The sequence below is a fragment of the Hyalella azteca genome, unplaced genomic scaffold (genome assembly GCF_000764305.2).
Source record: "Hyalella azteca isolate HAZT.00-mixed unplaced genomic scaffold, Hazt_2.0.2 contig14470, whole genome shotgun sequence".
Taxonomy (NCBI): domain Eukaryota; kingdom Metazoa; phylum Arthropoda; class Malacostraca; order Amphipoda; family Hyalellidae; genus Hyalella; species Hyalella azteca.
The window spans coordinates 176,552-190,705 of NW_025944352.1; the positions used below are offsets into that span (position 1 = coordinate 176,552).

At 37.0% G+C, this 14,154-nt stretch overlaps 1 protein-coding gene across 1 annotated transcript in view; it reads left to right on the forward strand.

Moving 5' to 3' along the window:
• The first annotated feature begins 1,754 nt into the window (after nt 1-1,754).
• LOC108669609 (ankyrin-3-like) overlaps nt 1,755-14,154 on the forward strand; it is a 35,408-nt gene continuing 23,008 nt past the window's right edge. Inside the window, exons 1-2 of the mRNA XM_018156987.2 lie at nt 1,755-1,863; nt 2,672-2,891. Coding sequence (XP_018012476.2) covers nt 1,755-1,863; nt 2,672-2,891 — 329 coding nt within the window. The remainder of the gene's footprint in view (nt 1,864-2,671; nt 2,892-14,154) is intronic.

Consider the following 14,154-nt stretch of genomic DNA (forward strand, 5'->3'; position numbering starts at 1 on the left):
ATTATCCTCTTGTTGACGGGTGTCCATTCCACGAGTGCGTATCAGCAGGCTCGATCATAACTATTTTTTGGTAGATAATATCTACAACAAGGAAGCTGATCAAGGAATGCCGAGTACACCATTCAATGGAGTATAAAAATTACAACCCGTTTACATCTCGAAAAAAGTGTAAATATCGCAGACTTGATGAACAATAATATTCAATGTTTCTCAAAATTTATTTTCATTATAACTCTTTTAATACAAAGTTTACATATTTTTTGTTCCTGGTCACCGTTTATAAATGAATAGCTGGGTAAGCATGGAAAAATCCATATCGCCATCTCATTTACGAGTGGAGTAAAGTCCAGCCTAATTTGTGAAGAAACTCATAGGAAAGAGCCGAGCCTGTTCGTAGCCTCGCGGTTCTCAACCAGAACCTTAAGCAAAGCATAATGGAGCTGCAACAAGTTGTGAATGTTCCGCTATGTTAAAAATTTGCGACAGGCCTACGGCCAAATAAACGCGGAACACCCTATAACAACAAAATGGAAACCAATACATTGGATGATACGTAGAGGTGCAGTCAAAGCTTTCAGTGAAATGGTGACGGAATTGAGATGAGAGGAGCTATAGCCATGGGTTTGGGCTCTGATGAATTCAATTAATTTCTTTGTGACGATGTTGAGCGGCGCATGATAGGCTTCAAAGGTCAGTATAGCCTTGGGTGATGCAGCATATCTTCATCATCATAGTCTTGGGTGGTGCCCCCAAATGAACTCCGGGTTCGCGTTACACAGCTTAGGAGAAGAAAGTCCAAAAGACTTGCTCGATACCTTCATAAAGTTTCCATTATACTCTTTCACCGGAGAGTAGAAATTTGTCCTGATTCAACTCCACTTTGTGGCATAAATTAGCGAAGTCTTCCTGAAGAATTTTCTGTCTCACTGAAACGATGCTTTCATCCAGAGTGGCTAAGCCCTTGTTGCTTCAGAATCAGTTTGTTAGTGATATGCGACACCTGCAGTCAAAACATTATAAAATACAACTAAAACGACACGATAAAAAATGAATTTTTGAATTCCTTGCTGCGTCAGTGAGGCAAACAAAGAACTGAGGTACCCGAACTGAGAACTGAGGCACCATCAGATTCTGAAGAAATGTACACATAAAACCAATATAACAATATGCTGAAGATAAACAGAAAATTAAATTCATTGCGCCGCTGATAAAGCGGTCTTAAGCAGATAAATTCGTATTAATTATTGAATATAATCTAATAAACGCATTTCACAAAACGATAAATAGTTCGATCAAGAGAGCTGTTGTTTTAAAATTATATATAAATTGTTTCTAAATCGCTAAAATCTTAATGAATTTATTATTCCCCACGTGCGCCATGCTTAATTCAAAATGACGTAGTCATTCCGCTGTCGAGAGCGTTAACGAAATTCAAAGTCAAAACATTGGCTGTCGAGAGAAGGCGAACACAACTTCAGCCTACGAAAAATAAAGCAGTTTTTAGTGTGTATGTATGCAGCGACGCAGTTGGGTTGTGCTCTTCAGTTTGAATAAGCTTTTACTCCAGCACAAACGTATACGTCAATTTTTTAAACAATAAAAATCTTTAAAACTACAACTGTTCAATGAAAAACAACGCCCTCAAGAACTTCAATAAAGACGCTGGTATAATATGCCGTCACTACTTGAGGGTTTGCTCTCCGTGGGTCGAATAGCCAAGAGCGAAACTTAATTAAGTCAAAACAGGCTACGCTATGACTTTCCTGACTCGGGCAAGAAAACAGTCCGAGATTCGCCCTGTTCCTTGTGAACCATCCAACCTCGCCAGGAGAAATAAAAAATTTGCATTTGAATTGACGTCGTGTAAGTGGATGTACTACATGACCTCCAATGATATTGTCAGGCGGCCATGTTAAGCGCCACCTGACTAATCATGTTAGTAGTTCTACCTGAATCTGAGGACTAGGGATTCGTTGACTAAGTACGTGAGTGATAAGTAAGACGCTATCTTTCTAGAGAACTTATCTTGTTACGGGGTGGTGATACATGAGAGATATAATACGAGAAGAGGCTAAGATGCTGATCGTTAGGTCGGAGTAGCTCTAACGCGAGTTACATTGCTATGTGCTTGTCAGTTGCTGGGGCCTTACTGAGGTTTCCAGCCCTTTTAAAGAATCACGGCTTCCGCCCAATACTGAGGTCTTGATCGCGTGATCTTTCACGTGATATTGTGCATGCTGACTCAAGTCTAGTACTTTTCCATCAATCACTACCACGCCAATGAATATTACGTCTCAATTACAGATGATCTTATCTTAGAATGTAAATATAATGAATAGAATGAGACGCCTGATTGACACCGGAAAACATAATTTTAACTTGATTGTCTTAATAAATGCAATGTTAGAGGATTCGTTTTTTATTACGGGTTCGGCATACCTGAAGTTGAATTGAAACTGCTGCGCCAGATAAATTTCCATGGTTTAACCTTGATATCTAATGTTGTTAATAAGCGTTATTAGGCGTTATTATTATCATTAAGTGCTGAGATTATTTGTGAGACGTGTTTCACAATGATACCTGCTATTACCAGATCAATTCTCAATCAATAATCTAATATTAACCGTAATTGGTAATAATTAAAACATTGTTCTACTTGTATTACGAACAGCTGGCCGGACTGGATTCGTCCCCTACTTCCTGGGGCTTTACCGCTACAACGGCGTGTGGCGTTGGAGCGGCGGCCAGCTCATGAGCGGCGTGACCAGCTCGGGGCATTGGTGGCCCGGCGACCCCAATGAAAATGCGGACTGCGCTGTCATGGAACTCAATCCCGGTCATCCAGGGTTTATTCCCAAACTGGCGGACACCCCATGCACGGATACTGCGTGGTTTGTGTGTGCACTGCAGTAATGGTTAGTTTGAAAGATGGAGATGGCAGATACAATGGTTCAAGAGATTGCTGTTGCAATGGTGGGGAGGTGACAGTTTCTAAGGTGCAGATGCGACAGTTGTTATGGTGCAGAGGTGGCTGTTGCAGTTGTGCAGAGGTGACAGTTGCAATGGTGCAGAGGTGACAGTTGCAATGGTGCATAGGTGGCAATTGCAGTTNTGACAGCTGTAATGGTGCAGAGGTGACAGTTGTAATGGTGCAGAGGTGACAGGTGAAATGATGCAGAGGTGACAGTTGTCATAGTGCAGAGGTTTGTTGCAATGTTGCAGAGGTGACAGTTTAATGGTGTAGAGGTGACCGCTGTAAGTATAAATAAGAGATGGCGGCTACAGTTGTGAAGTTGCTTGTTAAATTGAGTACGGGACAAGATAGATGCATAAGTGCAGAATTGGCGGCTACAACTGATGGTGCATGAACCTGTGTAAAAATATATAATCACTGATAATGAGTGAAATAGATGCTTCAAGGAGAGAAGTTTTCAGAGATCACTCGTTCGAACTCAAAGTTTTAATAATATTTCAGTGTTTAGCACTTTTTCTCTGATATTTATGTGTTTGATCAATACGTTAGTGAATCTGCTTGACAGCAATTTTTGACGGTAGGGTGGCCGAATGGTTAAAATTCCGAGCGCCAAAATTGGTACAATGATTGCGAGTTCAATACCAGAAGCGAACTGTGAAAAGTTCTGGACGAAATCGACGCCCGGCCGAGCGGCATAATCTTTATCGCTGACAGCTATATTATTTTTATTATTAAAATAATTAGTATCATTATTACTTGAATTTATATTATGCAGTGAAATAAATTGTCTTCAGAGGATGCACATTGACCCAATACGTGTTCACAGCACTTTATAGGCACCTCAAGCACTTGAAAACCTGTTAATTGAACCGTTAACACTATATTTATCGCTTTGATATGTGCATATTGTGCATACGGCAATCAACTGTGACAAATGGCTTGATACGGGGGCTTTGTTGGGTTGATGTGCTCTGTAGGGGTTATGTATTGTGATAACATTGTGGGGTACCTAATCAAACGCAACGTGGGCGATAGTGCAGATAAGTGCACAACCCCGAAAATGGGCCGTTGGAGTGCATTCACTGAAAAAAACAAACAGCAAATGCTTCGCGACTGATGTAAGACACATTCAGCATTGTTTTAGCAGCCACTGATAAAGAAATTAATGGATATGGTAACGGCTACAATTTTCATCAAATTGGTCTGAGCCGAAAAATCAGGCTTGGCTTTCATCGATCGAAAAGTGCCTGTTTTGACCGGGTATCAGATTCTTTGCCTTGTGGGATTAGAACTGGATGTTTGCATGAATGTGTGCTATCACGATGCTGTATTTATAGAGTCTAGACTAATCATACATTGACCTAAGGAAGTGTCACAACTATTTGAATGATTCAGGATAGGTGACTAATGCTGCCGTCGCAGACAAATAAGTCATACCCTATATAATCTACCTGGTTTGGAACTCGCAAAGGACGAGCAATTAAGGTGATCGGTGGCAGGGGAAGCGTTGACAGTTAAAAATGTTACATTGATCAGTTAGTTTTCTGAACTTAGATAATATTGTTAATTAATTAGAAAGTTTGCAATTCAAAGCTGACCAAAGAAGAATTATGAATTTTTCACGCAATTTCAGCCTACTAGGACGGATATCAATGAGGAAATTTCTATTGATAATTATTGAATTATTGAAATTTGATTTTGTAATCTGTAACATAAAATTTATATTGATACTTGAATGTTGGTTCCGATCTATTTTCAAATTTATAATAGTTGCAGAGAATTTCGCATAAAGTTGGCACGGATCATCGCAATGCAAAGCGTTAACCTACTCGGAACTTAATGCTGGACAGAAAACTTAGTTGTGACAATTAAAAGTTACTATGAAAGCTTTTCGTTTCAATGGAATCCCCGAAAAATTAATCTGGAACGATTTCTGAAATAAACAATGTCTTCCAAAAAAGTAGGTTCACATAGTTTGTTTCAGGACATCAGTTATGTTTCAGGACATCAGTTATGTTTGAGGAACCGCATAAGGATTATTTCAAGTTCATTTAGCAATGACATTTTCGTTGACCACGCTGGCTGGTCATACTGTAATTGAACTCACGTGTAAGGCAGCGAACGAGGGAATCTCTCAATCAGGGGATCGAGTCATCAAAATATTTTTGATCGGTTTAATTTTCAGCAAGTGACTTTTATAGACGTTAGAGTAGCCTACAGTACTATAACCCTGGTGGTCTTCACATTATTGGATGTAGAGTCCAGTGAATTTCGACTCTCGCTTAGCATTGCACTCCCATAAATTCGTTGTCAAGACTTTTATTGATATCATTTATTGTAAATCAAGGACAAAGGCATTCTTTTGGGAAAATATTGTCCCAGGTGTTACGACCTGAGGATCGGGTTACGTAACTAAGGTAACGGAGGATAAGTAAGACACATGTGTCTGATAACATCTTTTATATACTGGCTGGTTATATAGGAGTACGAAACAGAGGTATAAGCTACGGCGTCGACCGTAAGGTCGGAGAACTCTACAAACGCGTTACATCGCGAAGCGCTTATCAACTACTGCGGGGGCCTTACTTAATTAAAGTGCTAGCCCTTATATAGCATTCGCTTCCGCCCACTACTAAGGTCTTGATCGCGTGATCTATCGCGTGCCTTCCCGATGTTGACACGTCATCAATCTCTATCAGGTCAAGTGAATATCACGTCTTAATTACATTCAATTATGATTATAATTAGACGCCAGATTGACACCGGACACCTCCCTCTTCCTGAAAAGATCGTCCCGATCGTATGGAAATAAAATAAAAAAAACATCTTGTTCAAAACCTCTGATCAGATCGTATCTCATACCCTAAGTATTCATTAAGGAAGGTTGTATTATAATTGATTAATATATATGGGGATACTGTTCCTGACAGTATGAAAAACCGGAGTATGACACTTTTAAAGGAAAAGAACAAGTCCATCTCCAACGCTATTTGAAAGAAATTTTAACTGGGATTTTTGTTTTCCTTGTGGTATTTGATGCTACGTTCCTCTGTTCTTCGGGTTCATATCCTTGTGTCACATAAGCTGATTGATCGGCGGACTCAGCTTCGGCTGTTGAAGGTTAGTTATGATTTCAGATTCCTCCTATGACCTATCTTGATCATTCATTCCCTCTCTCTCTCTAGAGAAAATTGTTTCTACAATTTCCGTGGTAAGAATTAGAAACTGAATACATCAGGTTACGGGAATACTAATAGAATCCATATCTACGAATATAAAAATAATGAGAGCATCATAAATCTTGAATTAAGATTATAACACAAAATAATAAGGATTATAGCGTTCACAGAGTATTGGAAGAGATATAAATCATCGAATCTTCACCTCAAGAGAAACATTTTAAATCGACAATGAATAATTAGATTCAAATAATAGGATTGATTCATCGCTAACACCGAGTTTCTTTAATTAGATATATTAACTTTAAATGCAACATATTTACAACACATTTATTATCGGCGAGCTTTCATTAAATCGCAGAGAAAATAGTTTGTACAGAGTTCTGCATGTTTCTCACAATCATAAAATCGTGATGATATGAACGCATCATAGAAATCAATATTAGCATCGGTCTGTTTCATTAATTTTATTACACTGCTAATGCAAATGCTAGCAAAATGACTTTTAGATTGAAATGCAACTCAAATTTCGAAGTGCAATAAGCATCAATATTCATTTAGCGTGAAAACGTGGCAAAATTCGCTATAAAATCATACAGTAAAAATGAAATTGTTAAATAAAATAAAGCATTCTGCGTCAATATGTCAATTTCAACCGTGGGAAATATTACATATGAGTGGTAAACACAGTAATTGTATGAAACCATTCGTCATTCGCAGCACTTTATTCAAATACAATATAATATTTAAAAAAAATAATCTTATTAATATTAAACATCGTTCGAATTATAAGTAGCAAAATGTAGACACATACATGAACAATTAGTTACTTTCAACAGTAAATTTATCACACTTCGTCACACTTGAATGATCTCATTGACAATGGTTTAATAAAAATAATCACCTCTGTATTGATAATATCACGATATCTCTTGCATTAGCAAGTCTCATCAAGAACGAACTGTATGAACCATATTATTGCTATGTGCTTCAATTAGATCGTTTGTCTCAAAAAAGATCTCATTTATTGCCATCGCTGAGCGTGAAGTCATTTTTATTACGACGCAATTTTCGAACAGACTTTGCGCAAGGTCAGCAAATATTGCTTGCATCGTCTATAAATTCAATGATTGTTGGTGAATTGGGGTCGAATTTTTTACGTGCATTACGAGATCAATTGTCGGCATTAATTCAAGCAATATCAAATTATCTGATTAAAAAATTTTGCACGACATGATCAAGCGTTAGAAAAGTTAATTTATAGCTTAGCACACTCATCATAATCACAGATCCATTTATGTTCAACTCGAAAATTCACCTTTTCATATTAAAATGCGCATAATTGTATTTTTCAAGAAAACACATTCAATAATAGTGCAAAAATCGCAACCAAATGAAAATAGCAACGCAACTGTTAATAATAATAGCAACTTAACTGGAAATACATTGCATCCTCATAAGAAAGTTATGGGCTCGATACAGGGTATTGAGATCGTTGCGAAGAATGAAGGTTATAGAATAAAAATATTTCTCAACCATTCAGAGGGAGAAAAAAAATCTCACTGTTTCGAGTGTTAGCATTTTAGGACGTTGAACTCTTTGAGATGCACGTGATCACCAGTCTTTGACGGCTGTATCTACACATGACTGTTACAATAAGCAATTGTTACCGTTTATTCTACTTTTAAAGATTAAATCTACTGTTCGAAATCCCTTGGATGTCTCAATTTATCAATTCATTAGCATTACAGTTAATGTAATTGAGTAGATAATTTACATTATCTTTATTGATACAGTAGTAGAAAAAGTATAGGATAGAAACATGAAATATTGCATTCAAAAATCTCAAAAGACATTTATAAACCAACGTTGCACAGTTGAACATATTGTTTCAAAAAAACATAGGCGGACATTAATTATACAAAAATATTTTACTTCCTAAGTTAATGTTCGTTACATTTCACTGTTCGTTACGTTTAATGTGGCATCAATTTATCGGTATATATACTCGACAATACTGCACACAATTATTCGCTGCAATCTCAACACTTTGTACGTTATTGAAATTAATGCACTGATTGTAGTTGTCTTGTGACTTTTGCAGCTTCCGATTTTGCTTTAATTCCGCAAATCGTGTTAAGACGTGAAATTAAATTTGTAATGAAGCTTTACTTCATCATTATTATATATTCAAGAGAATTATTTTTATACATATGGCATTTAGGCGAGTCTTAAATACTCGATCTCTGTATTCTTGAAATTCAACAATATTTTAGCCCAATTATATCGTATTGAATGTTGAAGGTTTAACGGTTGAAGGACAGCAATTATTCATAATCGTGACGAAATGACATATTACTCAAATCTCAAACGAATATGATAATAGGAAATCATGCAAGATGAATCACTTGTTAGACGTCAAATGTAAAATATATTTCACTCGATTGTACGTCATACATAGCTTATGCGTTTGGTTACACATTGTAGCGTCGATGAGTATATAAATATGGACAGAATGGCTGAATATAATACGGGTTCATATAATCGTTAAAAATAGCCCTGTCTGAACTTTTATAAGACGTTACTACAGTTTACAATACATCAATAGTACGTCTAGTTCATCATTATAGCTCTGGTATTAATCAATGTATGCGTTGTCAATGCATATATTCGTCCGTGCATTTTTCGTACACACACGCATTTCTCAATAGATACATTCGTCAATGCACATATTTATCAATGCGTATACCCGTTGATATGAGTAAACTTTTATACACTTCCGAGTCAGTACCATTGAACCCATCGTACAGAGACGACATTGCTTTTTTTACAGCCTCTACGTGTATGTTCACGTATTGCGCGATAAACTTTTAAAACACTATTCTTCAGGACATAGTCGTACACGCGTTATATAATTAAATGGGGATGCATGCCAGAGGCCAGCATTGCCCAAAACCAGCATATTTTTCATCCTCCTTTCCGTGCGTAAGCCTGCTAAAGGGCAAAGTAGACTACGGGATTATATGTTAAAAGCCAAAGGTACAAATCCCCTTCATGGAAATTAACCAGCTAGCTAATGAGAAGTAAGCCACCAATACAATCGCTCTACGCCGTTCTTAAAACCGCCCAACAGCTCTATCCCATGCCGTCTAACCTAATCACGATTTTCGGTATGCAACTCCCTATGCCATACCGTTGTTGATACACAGCCAGCACTCCAGCCCGTCCGTTCGTCGCAGCTGTTTTCCACAGGCATAACTCTACCTCCACGATTACCCCGTCTTCCCGCCTTTTTTCACCGACTGCCGGACGGCTTTTCTTAGTTTCTGCTCACTTGACTGCATTACGCGATGAAAAGAGGATCTATACGAGTTGTAACCTAACCTAATTCGGATAAGCATCAAAGGTCTGCGAGATAAGCCTCCAGTTAGCCATGCGATAATGGTGGAGAGTCGGGGTAAGTGTGGGGGTAAGAAGATGCTGGGGGATAGTAAGGCAAGGAAACAGTGACGCGGGGTTAGCGTCTTGCGGAGTAAGTAAGGTGATGACGCATTACCGTTTGGTACAGTTTACATTTGCGGCAATGCAGTGTGGTCAGCGGACACTTGGGATAACAGCATGTGTAAGAAGTGATGGTATGGGTTATAAAGCATTGGAGAACAACGTATTGACCGTTAACTATGAGGAGTAGCAGCTTGTGTGCTGAAGCAGTGTTGGATTAAAGTTCGTGTGGTGAGATAGGTCAATTTACTACAGCTGCTTAGGTGCCAGGATGACAATATCTATTGCATTTAGATGGTTGATGTTGGCTCCAGGGCTGATTTGAGCGTTAATTTGCTGGTCTACGGCTGGGCACCCATTAAATGTCTGTCTACGACATCTTTGATACTCAAAGCGAAATTCAATTTAAATAATACGAGTAGATACTGGTCAGAATAATTATTAAAATTCTACCTCCCGATTCGCTAATCGTTATGCTACAATGGAACATTATTTTAATTAGCATTATTTTTTATTCTACGGGTTCGGATTTATCAGAGTCTTGAAACTTGTTTAAGTTCACTGCACATTGTATTATTGTAAAATTTAAAGATTCGTTTATGTTACTTCACAAAAGAGTTATATCATTACATGACGTGGTAAAAATATACAGAATGTCGCGAATACATGCTGCATCCACCATAATCAATTCAATAACTGCTATTACAGTCAACTGACAAAATTGTAGAATTACTTTACTTACGAATCCCTGGCATTGCTTGGATTTTTCAATCTATCCAAACCTCGTAAAACGACTCAAGATGCCTTTTCGTGGCTCAAGGATTTTTCAGTCGCTGTATTCGACTTCCGCTGATTTATATGCTGAGTGAAAAATTTTTAAAAACAGCGTAAGGATGATATCGCATTAACAATTCACTTGTGACATAACAACAAAATGAACATTTGCAACGTTCAATAAAACCTTTTGTAATGAGCAATAACAAGCGCAATTGAATGAACCTTTAGTTCAGAAGCCAAAGTCATTTACTTCTACTTTATGTGATCACGTAGCATAATTTAGAAACTTGCCTACACGTTAATTCATTCAAAATCAGCCCGTTCGTTAATTCTAACCAACGTTTTAAGCCCTGCTAACTTAAAAAAACTTAAACATCAAAGCTTGTCTCTAAAACTAAAACAAAAATCTTCACATCATTAATATTCACGGTGCGCTAGATAAATTGGTACACGTACATTTCGTTGTTACCGTATTTGTCAATCAATTTTAATTGTTGCCTGCAAGCATTATATTTAAAGGGCGAACATATGACACAAATGGGAGACAACAGTATTTAAATTTTACAGGATTCGTTATAATCTCTTATAATTACAGCTATTCATTCATTAGTTGGAAGTTCATTTATGAGAACGGCGTAAAAGCTTGGATTTTTAACCTAACAGGATTTAATTTTCGGCTTATATTACAATGAGTCAATGGCCTTTTTGCTTTAGAACCTTAATGTTCTTCATCATAGGTAATTTAATAATAATGATAGGAATCGCTTTACTAAGTGAACGTGATAATTGCCCACTGACGTACAGGCGGTGGTGATCAAGCACCGCGGTACATGTGCATCCTACCAATTTAACTAATTGTTTTTCTGCATTTTATCGCTCAACATCTTTATAATTATGTAAAAATGGCTATGTTCTACATGAGAACATGCTAGTTCGTGACAATAATTATAGCAAAATTACCTGTGTATTTACAACAGTATTATTAATAGGGTTACTCAACTCTTAGTCCGGCGATCCTATTAGATGCCTTGACCGTTGCTGTTGTTTATACCGTTTTTTCATATGCTCATCTTGCTCAGCCGGTTATGTGTAGAAACCCATCGCTGTAGCTGTTATAGAATTGTTGCTAAATGTGATGTGAAGTTTTAACTTTTGTTGTTGATTCCTTTCCTGACTGCCATCGACAGTTGCTGCCACATCGCTGCCACCTTCTCACGGCACCACTGACTTGTAGAACGCTCGTAGACGCCCTCAGTTGATGCCGGCCCTTGTAGTCGCTCGCATAGTCGCTCTTGTAGTCGTTCTCGCAATTGCTCTCGTAGTCGCCAGTCTCTTCATCAAGTCTTTCGGCTTACGAAGGAAATAGCGCCGATCACGTTGCTGCGTTGCCACCGTAAAGTATCGCTTTAATTTACTCTGTTTGGTCGTACTGAATTCAGAAGAACGCAAAAAAAAAACAATGCGTGGACGCTTCAAATTTCTCTCTCTCAAAGTCGAAGGCTCAAATAAGAAAGTCTTGACGTTGCAGGTAAGACTAAGACGCGGCAGTCAAAAGTTGAATATTCTCCCAGTTTTCGTCTGCTGAAATTAGTAGATGAAGGTCTTCTTGGTCTCTTCTTCAGACGTTTAAGTGGGTAAAACATCGCAGAAACAATCCGTTGAAAGGCTTGGCCGCACGAAAATCTCTATGCGACAGTGTTGCTATAATCACAAACACTTCATAAATCTTTCACTTCACCACCGTATTTAAAGCCTCACAATCATAGTCAAGCAGTCGAGTTTAACTTTTAAGAAATCACGCCAGTTGTCACATAATTCGGGTGCCAAAATATCCCAGATCATTTTAAATTAAGCTCTACCTGAGGATCGGGTTACGTGACTAAGGTCGTGGAGGATAAGTAAGACACTTGCTTCTGATAACATCTCTTATATCCTTGGTGGTTATGTAGGAGTACGAAACAGGGGTATAAGCTACGGCGTCGACCGTGAGGTCGGAGAACTCTACAAATGCGTTTACCCCTAACCTAACGAGGATGGCGTCTTTTTGAATGTAATAATGTCCGGTAATGTGCTTCATATTTTTGCGTGTCCGGTTTTTATACATAAATAAGTACTAGCGTCAATTACCGGACTCGATTTTTGTCCGGTTTTGTACCCGATGTCCGGTAATGTTACCAATTGTAATTAATTTTGTCCGGTAATTGTACGAACCATGTTAATATATATATATATATATATATATATATATATATATATATATATATATATATATATATATATATATATATATATATATATATATATATATATATATATATATATATATATATATATATATATATATATATATATATATATATATATATATATATATATATATATATATATATATATATATATATATATATATATATATATATATATATATATATATATATATATATATATATATATATATATATATATATATATATATATATATATATATATATATATATATATTTATAATTCCACTTTACCGGACTTTAATTATTTGATTTGCTAAATTGCCAAAAATATATAAAAAAAACTTGACCTGGCTGGACCTAACCCCAGTAAAATGGTCTCTAGCAACCCAAAGAAGAGTTTTAGACACACCTAACCCTAACTCTAACCCTAACCTAACGAGGATGGCGTTTTTTTGAATGTAATAATGTCCGGTAATGTGGTCATTTTTTTTGGCGTGTCCGGTTATTATACAGAAATAAGTACTAGCGTCAATTACCGGACTCGATTTTTGTCCGGTTTTGTACCCGATGTCCGGTAATGTCACGAATTATAATTATTTTTGTCAGGTAATTGTACAAACTATGTATATATATATAAAATAACTGTGTAAAAATAACTGCATGCAAACTGAAACATGAAAAATACCTGTATGTGGTAACTGGTAGCAACTTAACAAGTAACAGCTAACATGTTGACACTAGTAACAGGCTGAGATTGACAACATTATACCGAAATCTTTCGTACAGTTTTATTCTGTAATTTATATTATGTATGTATCATGCTGGGTTTTAAGTAATATTAAATACTATTAAGTGAAATCTAAATGCTTTATGTATAAATGTAGCGGTAGCGCTGTAGCGGAAAAATCTCGTATCGCTACTTAAATATGTAGCGGGCGCTACCGCTACCGCTACATTGCCTTAACTGTAGCGCCGCTACCGCTACTAAAAATGTAGAGGCCGCTAGTAGCGGCCGCTACATGTAGCGCGCTACTGCCCACCTCTGTGTATATATATTTGTACCATACGTTGGCATATCACAAAAACTAATCCGTTTACTCTAACGTTACTGAAAATTTATTACTTAGAATATCAAACTCAAAATATTCCGTAGTTTTCTGGAATCACAATGTGTACTGAGCATTGATATTTCTCGATGACACTATCAAAGATGGTTATTAAAACTCAAATTTATTGTACTCATTTTTGCTATCATTTTGTCATACCTTCTACGTTTGAAGACAGATAATTGCCAAACGAAAGTATCAAGTTCTTATAATAGAATTCGTGTCATAAGATCTTTATAAAGCAAAACAGGGAAATCCTCGCTCCCAGAGATATATCGTACGGCTCGGACCTGCATGACGCGTATAGGGCTCAATGAATCTACAGCATCTCGCTTCCCAAAGCAACTAAAAAAAGAGTACAAATGATTAATTTACCGATTATGAACGCA